The sequence below is a fragment of the Theropithecus gelada genome, chromosome 1 (genome assembly GCF_003255815.1).
Source record: "Theropithecus gelada isolate Dixy chromosome 1, Tgel_1.0, whole genome shotgun sequence".
Taxonomy (NCBI): Eukaryota; Metazoa; Chordata; class Mammalia; order Primates; family Cercopithecidae; genus Theropithecus; species Theropithecus gelada.
The window spans coordinates 34,881,852-34,896,545 of record NC_037668.1 but is presented as its reverse complement, the minus strand read 5'-3'; the positions used below and the strand labels follow the sequence as shown (position 1 = coordinate 34,896,545).

General features: G+C 52.5%; 2 protein-coding genes across 7 annotated transcripts in view; both read left to right on the top strand.

Moving 5' to 3' along the window:
- The window catches only part of RPL22 (ribosomal protein L22), a 15,840-nt gene extending 10,188 nt beyond the window's left edge, over positions 1 to 5,652 (top strand). For all 6 annotated transcript variants that reach the window (XM_025384263.1, XM_025384271.1, XM_025384253.1 and 3 more), the window contains one exon: positions 3,828 to 5,652. In XM_025384263.1, coding sequence (XP_025240048.1) covers positions 3,828 to 3,972 — 145 coding nt within the window. In that variant the 3' untranslated portion in view covers positions 3,973 to 5,652. The remainder of the gene's footprint in view (positions 1 to 3,827) is intronic.
- Positions 5,653 to 10,451: 4,799 nt separating this feature from the next.
- The window catches only part of CHD5 (chromodomain helicase DNA binding protein 5), a 78,195-nt gene continuing 73,952 nt past the window's right edge, over positions 10,452 to 14,694 (top strand). Inside the window, exon 1 of the mRNA XM_025384202.1 lies at positions 10,452 to 10,665. Within this exon, the coding sequence (XP_025239987.1) occupies positions 10,587 to 10,665 (79 nt within the window). The 5' untranslated portion in view covers positions 10,452 to 10,586. The remainder of the gene's footprint in view (positions 10,666 to 14,694) is intronic.

The following is a 14,694-nucleotide window of genomic DNA, read 5'->3' as shown; positions in this document are numbered from 1 at the left end:
AAAAAAAAAAAAAAAAAAAAAAAAAAAAAAAAAAAAAACAACATACTAAATCAAGTTGTGGGAAATTTTAAGGTATGTTAGTACAAATTGGTTGTAGTTAATGCTTTTATTTTTAGCTATGTCAGTGAAGAAATGACTTTGAAGCTTCAGTGAAGTCCTCACAGTCTGCCTGGGAAGCAGTGATGGTGGGGCTTCCAGGGGGTGCAAAGCCTCCGTCTGGTCTGCTGGGCCGTAGCAGAGCCCTTGGGGAAGATTCTGTTACCTTTCTGTGACCTGTTTATCAGGGTGAGAGTGTCTCCTGGCATGCGTCACTTCCATTTTCGCAAATTTTCCTTTCTTTATCCAGTAGAGAAGGGAAGGTGCCTTAGTCATCTGTCACAGCTTTCTTTTCTTGATGATAACAGTTTATTTTCCTGAAAGGTTCAAGGTGTCCCGAATCTAGAACTTTTTTGGTCTCTGAATTTGTACGGGGTTTTTATTTGTTTATTTTTTTGAAAAGGAGTTTTGATCTTGTCTAGGCTGGAGTGATAGGCGCCCTCCATGACGCCCGGCTAATGTTTTGTATTTTAAGTAGAGGGGGGGTTTCATCGTGTTGGCCAGGCTGGTCTGGAACTCCTGACCTCAGGTGATCCACCTGCCTTGGCCTCCCAAAGTGCTGGGATTACAGGCGTGAAGGCACTGTGCCCAGCCTGTACAGGGTTTTTTTTGGTTTGTTTTTTGTTGTTTAAACCTGATTTTTTTCCCCCAGTGTTCTATTAGGGATTTTTTTTTCCTTTTTTTTAGATAGGGTCTTACTCTGTTGCCCAGGCTGGAGAGCAGTGGGGCAATCATAGCTCACTCTAGCCTTCATCTCCTGGCTGAGAACAGTCCTGCCTCAGCCTCCCAAATAGCTGGGACTACACGAGTGCCCCTCCATGCCCGACTGTATCAGGAAAAATTTAAACCACCTGAAATTTTGAATTAAACAACCTCATCTGAATACAATATGGTGGAAATAATTGACAAAAGTATACTTTTTGGATGGAATGACCAAATTGATTTATCTTTGTATAGGGAAAAGTGGACAGTTGAATTGAGATCTTCACACTTTGTGGTGATTGCCTTGTTGGTGTGGAGATTGCTTTGTTGGTGTGGCAATTGTTGGTGTGGAGATTGCTTTGTTGGTGTGGAGATTGCTTTGTTGGTGTGGAGCACTGTCACAGTGCTCCTTTTTTGGAGATGGTGAGTCTGTTGGTTCATGACGTTTGGGTCCCTGTTAATATGCCAGGGATCCAGGTTGGGCACGGTGGCTCACGCCTGTAATCCCAGCACTTTGGGAGGCCGAGGCAGGTGGATCACCTGAGGTCTGGAGTTTCAGACCAGCCTGATCAACATGGAGAAACCCCATCTCTACTAAAAATACAAAAATTAACCGGGTGTGGTAGCACGCACCTGAAATCCCAGCTACTCGGGAGGCTGAGGCAGGAGAATTGCTTGAACCCAGGAGGCGGAGGTTGTGGTGAGCCAAGATCGCGCCATTGCACTCCAGCCTGGGCAACAAGAGCGAAATTCTGTCTCAAAAAAAAATAAAAATAAAAAATATGCCAGGGATCTATCTGAGCATCCCATGTAGTCCTTGCTATGGTCTGAAGAGATGGTTAGCACCAGGGGTCCCCTTTCACTGTGGGAAAAACAGCTTGGTTAGATTAATTGGCTCTGCCATGGGTTTGTGTGTTGTGAAATTCCCTCTTTATGGCTTGGGAAGATTCGGAATAGCCTCAGGGCCACGTAAGCAAGCCGGTGAGAGAGGTGCCAAGATTGTGGTGCACGTCATCTTTTTTTTTTTTTTTTGAGACGGAGTCTCGCTCTGCCGCCCAGGCTGGAGTGCAGTGGCCGGATCTCAGCTCACTGCAAGCTCCGCCTCCCGGGTTCACGCCATTCTCCTGGCTCAGCCTCCCGAGTAGCTGGGACTACAGGCGCCCGCCACCTCGCCCGGCTAGTTTTTTGTATTTTTTTTAAAGTGGAGACGGGATTTCACCGTGTCAGCCAGGATGGTCTCGATCTCCTGACCTCGTGATCCACCCGTCTCGGCCTCCCAAAGTGCTGGGATTACAGGCTTGAGCCACCGCGCCTGGCCTTTTTTTTTTTTTTTTTTTAAATTAAAAAAAAAAATGTTGTGTAGGGACAGGGTCTTGCCATGTTGCCCAGGCTGATCTCGAACTCGTAGGTTCAAGGGATCCTCTCACCTTGGCCTCACAAAGTGTTGGGATTACAGGCATGAGCCACCGCGCCCAGCCCTTAGGTCATCTTTATGTAGTTAGGGTGTTGGGCACAAAAGCCAGTTGTTGCCTTTCCATAAAGAATGAGTGTTTCGGCCGGGCGCGGTGGCTCACGCCTGTAATCCCAGCACTTTGGAAGGCTGAGGTGAGACCAGCCTGGCCAACATGGCAAAACCCCTATCTCTACTGAAATTACAAAAATTAGTTGGACATGGTGTTGTGCGCCTGTAATCCCAGCTGCTTGGGAGACTGAGGCACAAGAATTGCTTGAATCCTGGAGGCAGAGGTTGCAGTGAGCCTGGGCCACAGAATGAGATTCTGTCTCAGAAAAAATGAATGAGTTTTCTAACGATCCCGCTGCTGTGGTGAGTGTTTAGCTCTCACCCGGCTAAAGCAGCGATTGGGCAGGCCGATTGAGAGGCTTGGTGCTTTCTGGGCATGAGCGCAGTGCAGAGTGGCATTCTGTCCCTGTGTGTTTGGTGGTGAGCAGGAGCAAGTGTGTGCACAGCCCTAAGAAGCAGTCCTCATCGTCCAAACAACCCCAGAAGGGGGTTTGACTCTGAGGTGATGTGTGCGCAGTGCTTACAGCTCGTTGGAAACCTACTATTTTCTCCATAAAAAGTATTGAGGTTGCATACTTAACTGTAAAATTTCTATCATGTTATCTTTCTCCAGTGGTCACTAAAGACCATTTTATAGGTGTTTGCTGCATTTTCATGGACAACTGGTATCTGCTCTTTTTTTTTTTTTTGGAGACAGTCTCCCTCTGTCGCCCAGGCTGGAGTGCAATGGCGCCATCTTGGCTCACTGAAGCCTCTGCCTCTGTCTCCCAGGTTCAAGTGATTCTCTTGCCTCAGCCTCCTGAGTAGCTGGGACTACAGGTGCCTACCTTCACGTCTGGCTAATCGTTTGTATTTTTAGTAGAGACGGGGTTGCACTGTGTTAGCCAGGATGGTCTCCATTTCCTGACCTCATGATCGGCCTCCCAAAGTGCTGTGATTACAGGTGCGAGCCAGTGCTCCTGGCCTGTTTTTTTTTCTTTCTTTCTTTTTTTTTTTTCCTTTTTGGAGGCAGTCTTGCTCTGTTACCCAGGCTGGAATGCAAGGTACAATCTCAGCTCACTGCACCCTCTGCCTCCTGGATTCAAGGGATCCTCGTGCCTCAGCCTCCTCAGTAGCTGGGATTACAGGTGTGCACCACCACACCTGGCTAATTTTTTTATTTTTAATTTTTTTAATTTTGTAGAGATGGGGTTTCACCATGTTGGCCAGGGTGGTCTTGAACTCCTGACCTCAAGTGATCTGCCTGCCTTGGCCTCCCAAAGCGCTGGGATTACAGGCCTGAGCCACTGCGCCCAGTCTACTCTCATTGTTACTGCTAATGTCGATGGCATGCGGCTGATACTCTCAGAGCCTTGGCTGGGTGTATTTGCCTTACCTTTGCCATTTTTGAGGCTTGGGAAACACCTTGAATTGTAATGATTCTGAGTGCTGGGTTTTATAAACGTTAAAATGTTTTAGGATGCAAGCACCAGCTGTCTAGTGGAGTTCTCATGTCCTTTCTCTGCAGGTATTTGAAATATCTCACCAAAAAATATTTGAAGAAGAATAATCTACGTGACTGGTTGCGCGTAGTTGCTAACAGCAAAGAGAGTTACGAATTACGTTACTTCCAGATTAACCAGGACGAAGAAGAGGAGGAAGATGAGGATTAAATTTCATTTATCCGGAATATTTTGTATGAGTTCTTGAATAAAACTTGGGAACCAAAATGGTGGTTTATCCTTGTATCTCTGCAGTGTGGATTGAACAGAAAATTGGAAATCATAGTCAAAGGGCTTCTCTTGGTTCGCCACTCACTTATTTGTAACTTGACTTCTTTTTTTCTGCTTAAAAGTTTCAATTCTCGTGGTAATACCAGAGTAGAAGGAGAGGGTGACTTTACGGAACTGACAGCCATTGGGGAGGCAGATGCTGGTGTGGAGGTGTGGGCTGAAGGTAGTGACTGTTTGATTTTAAAAGTGTGACTGTCAGTTGTATCTGTTGCTTTTCTCAAACAATGATTCAGGGATACAAGTGGGCTCCTCTCGTTCATTAAAAGAAAATGTGACATCTTCTAAGATTCTCTGTGGGAAAATGACAGTGTCAATAAAATGCGGGTTTCTGGGCCATTCGTCTTACTTTCATTTTTTGATTACAAATTTGACACACACAATTATGTCTGTTAATCATGTTCTTCCTAGAGAGAGAAACGGTGCTCCTTCAGCGTTGCTGCATAGTCCGTCACTCTCCATAAAGGGGTTTGGGGAATCGATTGTAAAAGTCCCAGGTTCTAAATTAACTAAATGTGTACAGAAATGAATGTGTAAGTAATGTTTCTACAAGTCTTTGCCACAAACTGTCACTTCGGTCTCCAGCAGAGGGAGCTGGAGGAATGAATAGTGCTTCCAGATGTGGTCTCCCATGTGGGGCCCAGCGATGGCGGCCCCTGATGGCAAGAGCTCTGGAGGCTCTGGTGAAGGGGGGACACCAAGGAAAAGTGACTGGGAAGCCTCCCATGCCAAGGAGATGGGAGGTGCCCTGGAAATAGCTGCCTCATGCCACTTAGGCCATGACTGGATTTAATGTCAGAAGTTACTCTACAAACAGGGTATGCCGCGGTGCAGAGGCTAGACAACTGTGAACGGGGCTCCCAAAGCTGGCAAAAGAAGATGCAATTGTTGCCGTGAGTGACTTTGAAAGCCCCTGGTGCCTTGCGGTGCCCTTCTGAAATTCGAACAGTAATGCAGAAGTGTCTGCTTTAGAATTTATGGTGTCTAAAATTCATGTTTTTAAAAGAGCTTGCCTACAGATGGTTTCCACACCCGAAATTGTGCCGTGTGAGTTGCATAGCTGGAAGTTCAATGCTCAGTCCTACCTTGGTTCCCATTAAACATTTGGTGCTCTGTGGATTGAGTTGAACCTGTTGAGGCTTTGCAATTTCACTTGTGTTAAAGGCTCTGGCATTTTTCCATTTCTATGCAAATTTCTTTGAAGCAGAATTGCTTGCATATTTCTTCTCTGCCTTCACAGAAAGCAGAGTTTCTTTCAAACTTCACTGAGGCATCAGTTGCTCTTTGGCAATGTCCCTTACCATGATTATTAAGTTTGTGGCTTGAGTTTACAAATTTTGTTTGTTGCATTGGTGTTCCCATGTAGTAATTTTCAGTTTGGTTGTGAAAAAACCCTGGGCTGAAGTTAGCATTTAAGTTAAAAGAAAAAAAAAACTAGTCCCAGATTTGAAAACTTGTAATAAAATTGAAACTCACTGGTTTTCTATGACTTTTTGAACTCTTGTAATCGAGTTTTGATCACATTTTCTATTAAAGTGGCTAACACCTGGCTACTATTACTGTGCGAGGCTTTGTTTTTTTAAGGACTGGCATGTTAAGAAAAGCTTTGTCCTCATGAATTAGTTGCTGTACCAACAGTTACGTTGGTCTTTACTAGGCTTAGAAGAAAAGATGTCCTTTATTTCGACTTTTCTTCCTTTAGTTGTGCTGTTTTGCTGCAGTGAGATTCAGGAGTTGGCTGTCACTGAACTCTCTTGTGTAGAATTTCTCCAGATCCAGAGCCTGGGGAACAACTTTGCCAGCAAATGCCATTTTCTGATGGGGAACAGGTAGTGTGAACTTGAATTCCATTAGAGCCATGACACCAGCTGCGCCCAAAGCACACTGTAGACCAGTTTCCTTTGTATCTGTTTTGACTCACACCTCACTTGCCCGCATCGAAAATAGTTGAGGCACAGGGGCTGACTGGGGTCGTGAAGAATTTCAGGCCGTGATTTAAATTCATAAGAGTCCCGAAACAGGAGGTCGGTGTCGTCTCAGCCAATGCCAGTTACACAAACATCCTCACGCGCTTCCCTTGAGTGTGCTAGTGCAGCCGAGGAAATGAGGTTTGTTGATGTCACTGAATGCTACGAACTAGTCACTCCTAAAGGCTTCATATGTTTTCCCTCCAAAAGCCTCTGATCCCCCTTTTGCCATGGCAGTAGTGTGTGGGTTTTGAGTGCTGTTGTCCTCATACCTTTTCAGGAACAGCCAGGTGTTGAAATACATGGGTCCAAACTTCGCTCATGAATGGTATGTAGCACAGAGGTGGTCAGAAATGGGGAAAGTGAGGAAGTTGGATAATACCAAGTGTCTTAAGACAGTTGATATCTGGGGCTATCTGGATCTCAGCCTTTTTAGGGGACACTTGATTTCCTGAAGGGTGAAAAGGACCCCAGCGGTGGGGAAATAATGGTCTGGCTGTTGAAGTCACTGATAATGTCAGGGGAGCCTGGAATTTGGTGTTGACACCTGATTTCATTTTCCATTTGTACATGGGACTCAAACCCTTAAATTTGTCAAATGTTGTAAGCCAAGAGGTGCTGGCCCTCATGGGGGAGGGGGACCTAGGATATGGGACAGTTACAGATCTGGCAGTTCCAGGGGACAGACCATCTCCCCAGTAATGCTTGGACAGAACACGGGGGTGACTGGAGGCAGAAGCTGCAGGGTAGGGGCACCACGGTGGTGAGAGATGGGTCAGGCCCCCAAAGGAGAGCCCAGGTTGGCACCTGCCCAGGTTGTTCGGTGGGGTTGATTCTCTTTGAGGGAGAAGAGGGTAGCAGAGAGGCTTGGTGTGGGGATTTGCCATCCTTGCAAGGAGGTGGCCCTCCACCTACAGGAAGGTGGGGACTGTCTGTTAAAACGGTGCCATCATAGTGCTCATCTCTAGGAAGAAGAAACTGAATTTCTAATCCAGCCATTTTCTTGTCTTTGGGATGGATTTGAGAATACACATGCTTTTTTTTTTCCCCCAGGCTATTTTGGGCCCAGCTAAAACAGTCTGTAAAGGCTGTGCTGACCAGTGGAGTGAGTTAGCTACCACCACAGCTAGAAACCAGAGAGCACCCAAAAAACGTTCTCAGGTTTACACAAGTATGTTCTCAGGTTCAGGGCCAAGGCCCAGGACTGCCTTTTTGAGAAGCTCCTTCCTCCCCTGCAACCCCAACTGGTTGGAATTCAGGTGGTGCAGGGTCCACACTTTCCCAAAAAGTGCAACGAAAGTCTTGGTGTAGCAGGTGGGCACTGAGCCTTCACTGCAGAGGACACTGCGGTCTTGAGTGACGCCGCTTCACCCCTGCCGAGGAGGAGGTGTGGGGCAGAGTTTTGATCTACATGACTGGCTGTGAGGTGGTGTATGTACAAGCACTTCATTGCCCTTGAGAAGCCGACGGTGCCAGGTGGCCACAGCGTGGATATGCATTGTTGAACGAACTGGCCTCAGGCAGGGCTTGGGGGTTCCTGGATGAGGAGTTCATGTAGCCCTGGAATGGAAATTGAGTATGGTATGTGCAGAAGATGATGAGCTTTTTCAACTCTTTTCTTGGAAAAATTTTTTTTTCTATTTTTGAGACAGTCTCGCTCTGTCGCCCAGGCTGGAGTGCAGTGGTGCAATCTTGGCTCACTGTAACCTCTGCCTCCTGGGTTCAAGCGATTCTCCTGCCTCACTCTCCTGAGTAGCTGGGATTACAGGTGCCCGCCACCATGCCCAGCTAATTTTTGTATGTTTAGTAGAGACGGGGTTTCTCCATGTTGGCCAGGCTGGTCTCGAACTCCTGACCTCAGGTGATCCGTGATCTGGGATTACAAGCGTGAGCCACTGCACCCAGCCGGAAAAAGTGTTTTTCCTTGATGCTTTTGTAACCAGTATATTAAAAAATATTTTGATTTTGGAATTGTCACTGAGATGTAATTACGAGCTCTATGATCAGCAAACATGAGAATCTTGTCTCCTAAAACAGTAACCTTAATGATAGGCTTGTTCTCGCAACTGCAGTTTACCGAATGTTCACTGCTTTAGGGATTGCTTTTAACGTCATGCATTTTTGGCCCATTGTCATTAAAATGCCCATTTGATAGTTTGACAATAATAAGGGCTCTTCTTTAAAAATGATTGGAGAGCCGGGCATGGTGGCTCACACCTGTAATCCCAGCACTTTGGGAGGCTGAGGCAGGCGGATCACGAGATCAGGAGATTGAGATCATCCTGGCCAACAGGGTGAAACTCTGTCTCTGCTAAAATACAAAAAATTAGCCAGGGGTGGTGGTGCTGCCTGTGTCTCAGCTGCTGCTGGGGAGGCTGAGGCAGGGGAATCGCTTGAACCCGGGAGGCGGAGATTGCAGTGAGCTGAGATTGCACCACTGCACTCCAGCCTGAAGACAGGGCAGGACACCATCTCAAACCGCCCCCTCCCCCCCAAAACAACAACAACAACAACAAAAACTGGAGATTTGTAGTAAAAAATCCATGTATTTCTAGCATTCCAGTTTTTGTTTCATTTTGCTTTTGGACATTAAATAATATTACCTAGTTGCAGTCATAGGGAAGAACAGGATGGGGAGAGGATTATGACTGATGAGCATCTCGGCTCTAATTTGTTGCCATATTAAGCAGTTAGAACTGTTCTTTCTTGAATGATATCTTGACTTTCTCAGCCTCGCCTTGGGAATTGGAGCCAAGGTTAATGATGGGGGCGGCTTTCTGGCGATGAGAAATATTGTAAATCAGAGTTTTTCTACCAAAGGGCAGGGGACCTTTGAAAGGGGTTAGAGAGGTGTTGGGGAGCTGGTAACTGAGGGGTGGGCATGTCAGCTTAGGGGTGTCTTCCCTCGTGGTTACCATTTAGGGAGACAGTTGGTCTGGAAACGAGGAAGAAGCAGGTTTGGTTCAAGCCTTAGTGATCTGGGGCTCCCCCTGGCTAGCGGCTCTGTGGGGGAAACACAGCCTTGGGAGGGGAGGCCCTTTGGTTTCCTGGACTGCTTCCCTGAAGAAGGTTCCTTTTCCCTTGCAGGCGGCCAGTACCGGGCTGATCCGGCGTCTCTATCTACAGCGTGGTTAAAGCGGATCTGGGAGATGGAGGGGTTCCCAACACCCCAGTCTTTGGTTCCAGAAGGCTGGACCGACCTCTCCTTGTCCAGGGATGAATGCAGAGGGTCTTTTGTTTGGGGCTTGCTGGCGATAAAATTGGACGGGAAGAAGCGGAAAACTGCTGCCGATCCTGCGTGTCTCAGGTGGGATCCCCCAGTGCCCCTGCGAGGCAGTGAGAGACCCTCCCTTCACGGGCCTTCTGGGGTTAGAGAGCTGGCGGTCGGCCAGCCCCTGGAACTTTTGCCGCCTTAAGGTAGCTTTAAGACTTGCCGCCGCGGAGACTGGAGGCGCTTATTTAAAATTCCAGTCTTGCTCCCGAGGGCTTTGGCCTCCATCTTCACCTTTAACGACCGAGGGCTGGTGGCAGCGGCTCCCTCCTGCTCTGCGACAGGTGTCGCTTCTGAGCGGGAGTTTTGGGCACAGACATCGCAGATCCGCACCACCCCCAGGGGTGGGTTTGAGCTGGACCCAGCCTGGAGGGGCTTTTTGGAAGAGGGCAAGTGGGCGGTGGGAGCGGGGAAGCAAGTGAGGGCAGCCCGCCTGCGCGGATTTTTCAGCAGTAATCAGACCCACAGTCTCCAGAGCGTCTTTTCCCGAAGTGTGGAACACATTTTTCTTCTAAATCTCTTTGGAGAGGGGGTTAGGAACGTGCCGAGGCCGGAGCCGCGTGCGGGGCGGGTCCCGGCGCCTGTGAATCGAGTGGGGCAGCGGGCCGCGCGCTGCCCTGAAGACCCCGCCTCCGCGCCCTTCGGGGGCTCGGGGCCCAGTGCCTTAGCAGGCAAGCGGCGGCGGCTCATCCTGCCCCGGGTGCGCCTCGCCTCCCCCTGCGCCCGGGCTCGCCAAATCCCGGCTGCCCGCTCGTCCGTCGGGTCCCCAGGCGTGCGGACGCCTCGACGGCTCCCCCTGCCGGGGCGCTCCCCAGTCCCCACCCTCACCCGGCCCCTCAGGACTAGTCCCCCAACTTGTTCTCTGCTGTTAACTAGTAGCGCTGCCGGAACGATGGGATGGGGTTGCCACAGCAACCAGACTGGACGTCACAATCCGGGCATGTGTGCCGCCCCCCCGCCGTGCCGCCGTGCCTCCGGCGCTGCCGCCGCCACCCTCGGCGGGCTGCGGGACTGAGGCTGCGGGGTGCGGTGGGCGGAGCGCCCGGGCTTTGCGGGGAGCAGGCTAAGGCGGCCGAGAGAAAGGGGGGTCGAGACGGGGGGGTGGAGGTTTGGGGGGGTGGGGGGGGCAGGCGGCCGCCATCTTCTCGCCGAGGCCGCCTCGCCCGCCGCACGCGCCCGTCCGGCAGCGCACGGGTTAAGGCTGGCACCGCGCCCGGCGGGAGGGGGGGCGCCCACCTCCCCTCCTCCCCGCGCCGGGCATGCGGGGCCCACTGGGCACCGAGGAGGAGCTGCCGCGGCTGTTCGCCGAGGAGATGGAGAACGAGGACGAGATGTCAGGTGAGCGGGGCGCGGGTGCGCCCGGGGCCAGAGCGGCGGGGGCGCTGAGACGGGCCGGGCCCAGGGCCGGAGCACGGGCGGCGGGGGCGGTGCGGCCGGGCTGGCGCCGCGCAGGAGGGGCGCCTGGGCTGCGGGGCTGCTCTCCCGCCCTCCTGGCGCCGCGCGGCCAAGGGCGCGGGCTGGGTGAGCGCCCGGGCGCGGCGTGAGGGCGGCTAAGGGCGGGGTGCGATCCGGATCCCCCGGGCGGCGACGCGGGCCAGGCGGGCCAGAAGAACCCGGGCGGGAGCCTGCGCTGGGGGCCCCGGCGGGGAGGGGGCGCGGCGCTGCCGGGGTCAGCCCGCGTGCCCTTGAAGGGGGCGGGAATCGCGCTAGCTCCTGGAGCTGCGCACCCCGCGCTCGCATCCCGCCACCGTGCGCCTCTGGCCTCTCCGCGGGCAGGCGGGACCCGGCCGCTGGCCCATCTCGGCCGCGGGGCGGGCTGGGTGGGGCCCAGAGCGGGGCGAGGACCGGCGGTGCTTGGGGACGCATCGAGCGCCCAGGATGGGGAGGCTTCCCTCCCGGCCTAGGAGGGCTCGGCTCGGGGGCGCACGGGCTCGGACCCCTGCTCCATCCTGCCATGGGCCTCTGTGCGCTGTGACCACTGCTCCCAAGCACTTTACCCGGGCCGCCGGCGTCCTTCTGGAGCGACCTAGCGCCCGCCGCTGTCTCCAGCCCCACCATCACCCAGGGTGGTGGCCGTTCCTAACCCACTCTGCCTTGGCTACGGGCCTGATGCCCCAGGGCTACCGCCCCTGCCCTTACCATCTCTCTCCTTTTATCTCTCTCAGAATTTAGTATACACAGGACTGTGCGCCAGGGGTTGCCTTGCAGGACAATTCTTTAGTTAACTGCTCGCCATTTGTTTGGGACGTTTTCCCTCCTGGCACAGCTGGGTAGGGCCCCACCCTGTCAGCCACCCAGCCTCCTTTCTGGGAGACTGTTACTTCTCGGCTTCCCTGCACCAAGTCTGTGGCCTCTCTGGACTTCGGAGAGACTTGTGGGAGGCTGGAGGCCCTCCCGGGCCCAGGAACGTGCTTCTGGTCCCCTCTGACTTCCAGGAGTGAGAAGATTCCACACATGGACACCTCCAGCTCCTCTTGGAGGAAGCAGCCAGCGTCTTCTGGGGAGGGTATTCCCACCAGGTGGCCACACCCCCTGCCCCCTTCTGTTTGCTTGCTTGGTTAGTTGGTGGCTTTAATGCTGTGACTGGGCTCCTACAGGAGCCTGGCACTCACCTCGCCTATTAGGCCAAGTTGGCAGCAAGCGTTCTGGGGATGGGGAATAGGGGAGTCCTCACTTAGGGTGGGGTTGCCTGGACAATAGTTGACTGTCATATCCTGGGTCCTTGGAATTAGACCCATTCTCTGGAGGGGAAGTCTGAGGCCCAGCACAGGCACAAAAGTCAGTGGCCATTTTCCACCCAGGAGGCTGGCTCCCCAGTAAGCCAGTTTGCTGTTTCCTCAGTAAGTTGTTTGTTGTGGTGTTTGGGGTGTGGCCCTTTTGTGGCATCAGTGGCATTTCTGGGCTGCACTGACCCTGCGGTGTAGTCCCCTGGCTGTCTTTCCTATCTTACACTCCTGCTTTCTCTGACTATGTGGAGACATAGAGGTTGGGGAGGGGAAGAGGCCAGGGAAGGTGCCCCCAGTCTAGTAGGTACCTGACTCACTGCTTGGGCCAGAGAGGCGGGGCCCTGGTCATCCTGCCCACCACCCATGCTCCTCCTTGGTGGGTTGGCCCCAGAGCGTCCAGGAATACCCCCAGAGCCCTGCAGAAGAGACGCCCTGCTCTGGCACCTCTGGCCTGGGGATTTTGCCCCCATCCATCAGCAAGGCCAGCTGCTCCACCTCCAGAGCCTTCCCAGGCTCCTGGCTTCTCTCCATGTCCAAGCCTCTGTCTCCTCCTGCCAGTCCCCTCCAGGGCCTTCTACCCAGTCCTTATGACTACCCTCTGCACAGCAGTTGGGGTCACCTCGTGAACCCAAGTCAGACCCTGACCCGCATGGCTCCAGTCGCCTCTGAAACCCTTGTCCCGGTCCACTCCTGTGCCCCTTTCTTCACAGCAGCCACACTGGCCTCCGTGCTGCTTCTGAAACCCTCCATACTCCATCCTGCCATGGGGCCCTGGCTGTGACCTCTGTCTGACCTGCTCTTTGATCTGCTCACCGCTGCCGCCTAGTCATTTAGGTCCCAGCTTGAATGTTATGATAGAGAGAGACACCCTTGCTAAGACAGGGCCTTCCAGTCACTCTGAGACACATTGTCATGCTTTCTTTGGAAGAGCTGGGGTCTTGCTGTGTTGCCCAGGCTGGATCCCAACTCCTGTGCTCAAGCGATCCTCCTGCCTCAGCCTCCCTAGTAGCTGGGACTACATGCTTGTGTCACCACACCCCACATACTCAAAACGTTATCATCAGTTTCCTCTTGGATCTGTGGGTGTCCCCTTCAAGTGTAACTCTCTCGATAACCTGCTGTGCCCAGCACCTGAAACCATGCATTCCTGAGAGATGGTTGTGGTTTCAGTGTCTTGAGGGCTGGGACTCCCTAGGTCACCCCAGCTTCTGGCTGTGAAGACAGCCCTAGCCAGGCCTTCTGTCAAGTTGCACTGCTGGCCCCCCACTCACCCTGAGTCCAAGCTCAGCGGTGGTGACCCCCACAGACCAGAGCCAGCTGGTTCCAAAACACGGAAGTTTGTGGCTGGAAGAACTGGTGTTTTGGAAGCTGTCATGATGATTTTTCAATCTACGCTATTGAACTCATGACTTGTCCTATCTTTTTTCTTTGACTCTGCTTATCTCCCACCTCCCCCTGGGAGTCGCTCACTCTCAGCAGTGAATTAGTGTTTCCCATGCGGTGGTGGTGGGGAGGGGGAGGTTTGCCCCGGCCAGCTCTGGCATTGAGGCAGGTGTCTGAGCCAGTTTCCAGGAGGAAGGCAGGGTGGGTGCCTCTTCTGGTTTGGGGACCAGCAGCTGCCAGATTCTCCTGGGAGTTGGGGTGGCTGGTCGAAGCCAGGGGTCAAGAACTGGTGGGATGAGGCCTTGGATTCCAGCTCTGAGCATTAGCTGAGTGCCAGGCAGCCCTCTCCTTGGTGTGCCCACTTGTAGAATGGGGACATAGCACTGGCTACCTCATAGAGGGTTATTATGAGGAACAGTGCACGTGGAACATTAGGCCACAGTGCCCAACACATAATAGGTACTCAATAAACTGTGGCTGGTGTAATTAGCACCAGCCAAGGGGGGTAGCTGTCCTGCCTTCTCCAAGGAAATGCTTCTGATACTTGCACCCTTAGCCAGTAAGCCCAGGGGAGTGGGAGCCTGGGTGGGAGGAGGGCCGTGAAGCCCGAGGTAGGGCTGGCGGGAAGCAGGAGAGGGGTTCAGAAAATGTGGCTCTCAGCCCTCTTAGGGCCACTGCCGGGCTGGCAAGTTCCCTGTCTCGTTGGCCCAGCTTTTCCTCAATCACAGACAAAGCTAGTGAGCCTAGACTGGGCAGTGTCTGGACTAGGCACTGTTACCACTCTGGCCCCAGTGACAATTGGCCCTAGCTGTGTGCCCTAGCTGTGTGAGTATCTTAGGCTTGCTTCCTCAGGTCCAGGGCCCCGGAGAGAGCGACAGTCATGATTCCCAAAAGACCATGACTTTTTAGCCTGCGCCCCTACCCCTGTGGAAGCATGGTGTTTTTGGCGGGGGGAGTCCCAGGGAGCCTGATTGTGTTTAACATTCTTTTCTGGGAGGAGGGAGGCAAAATGACCAGCACACTTTGCCCAGTGACTTGGCCAGTGGGTTATTCATTATCATTCCAAGTTGATCAGGTAGTAAGATCCATCTGTGATTTTATCAGTTCATTCAGTCGCTCACCTATCATCCATCCATCCATCTACCTACCCACCCACATCTATCCATCCACCTACAAAACCAACTTAGTAACCATTCACCATCCACCTATCAGTCCATATCCATACCATATCCATCCATACCTCCCTCCATCTGTTCTT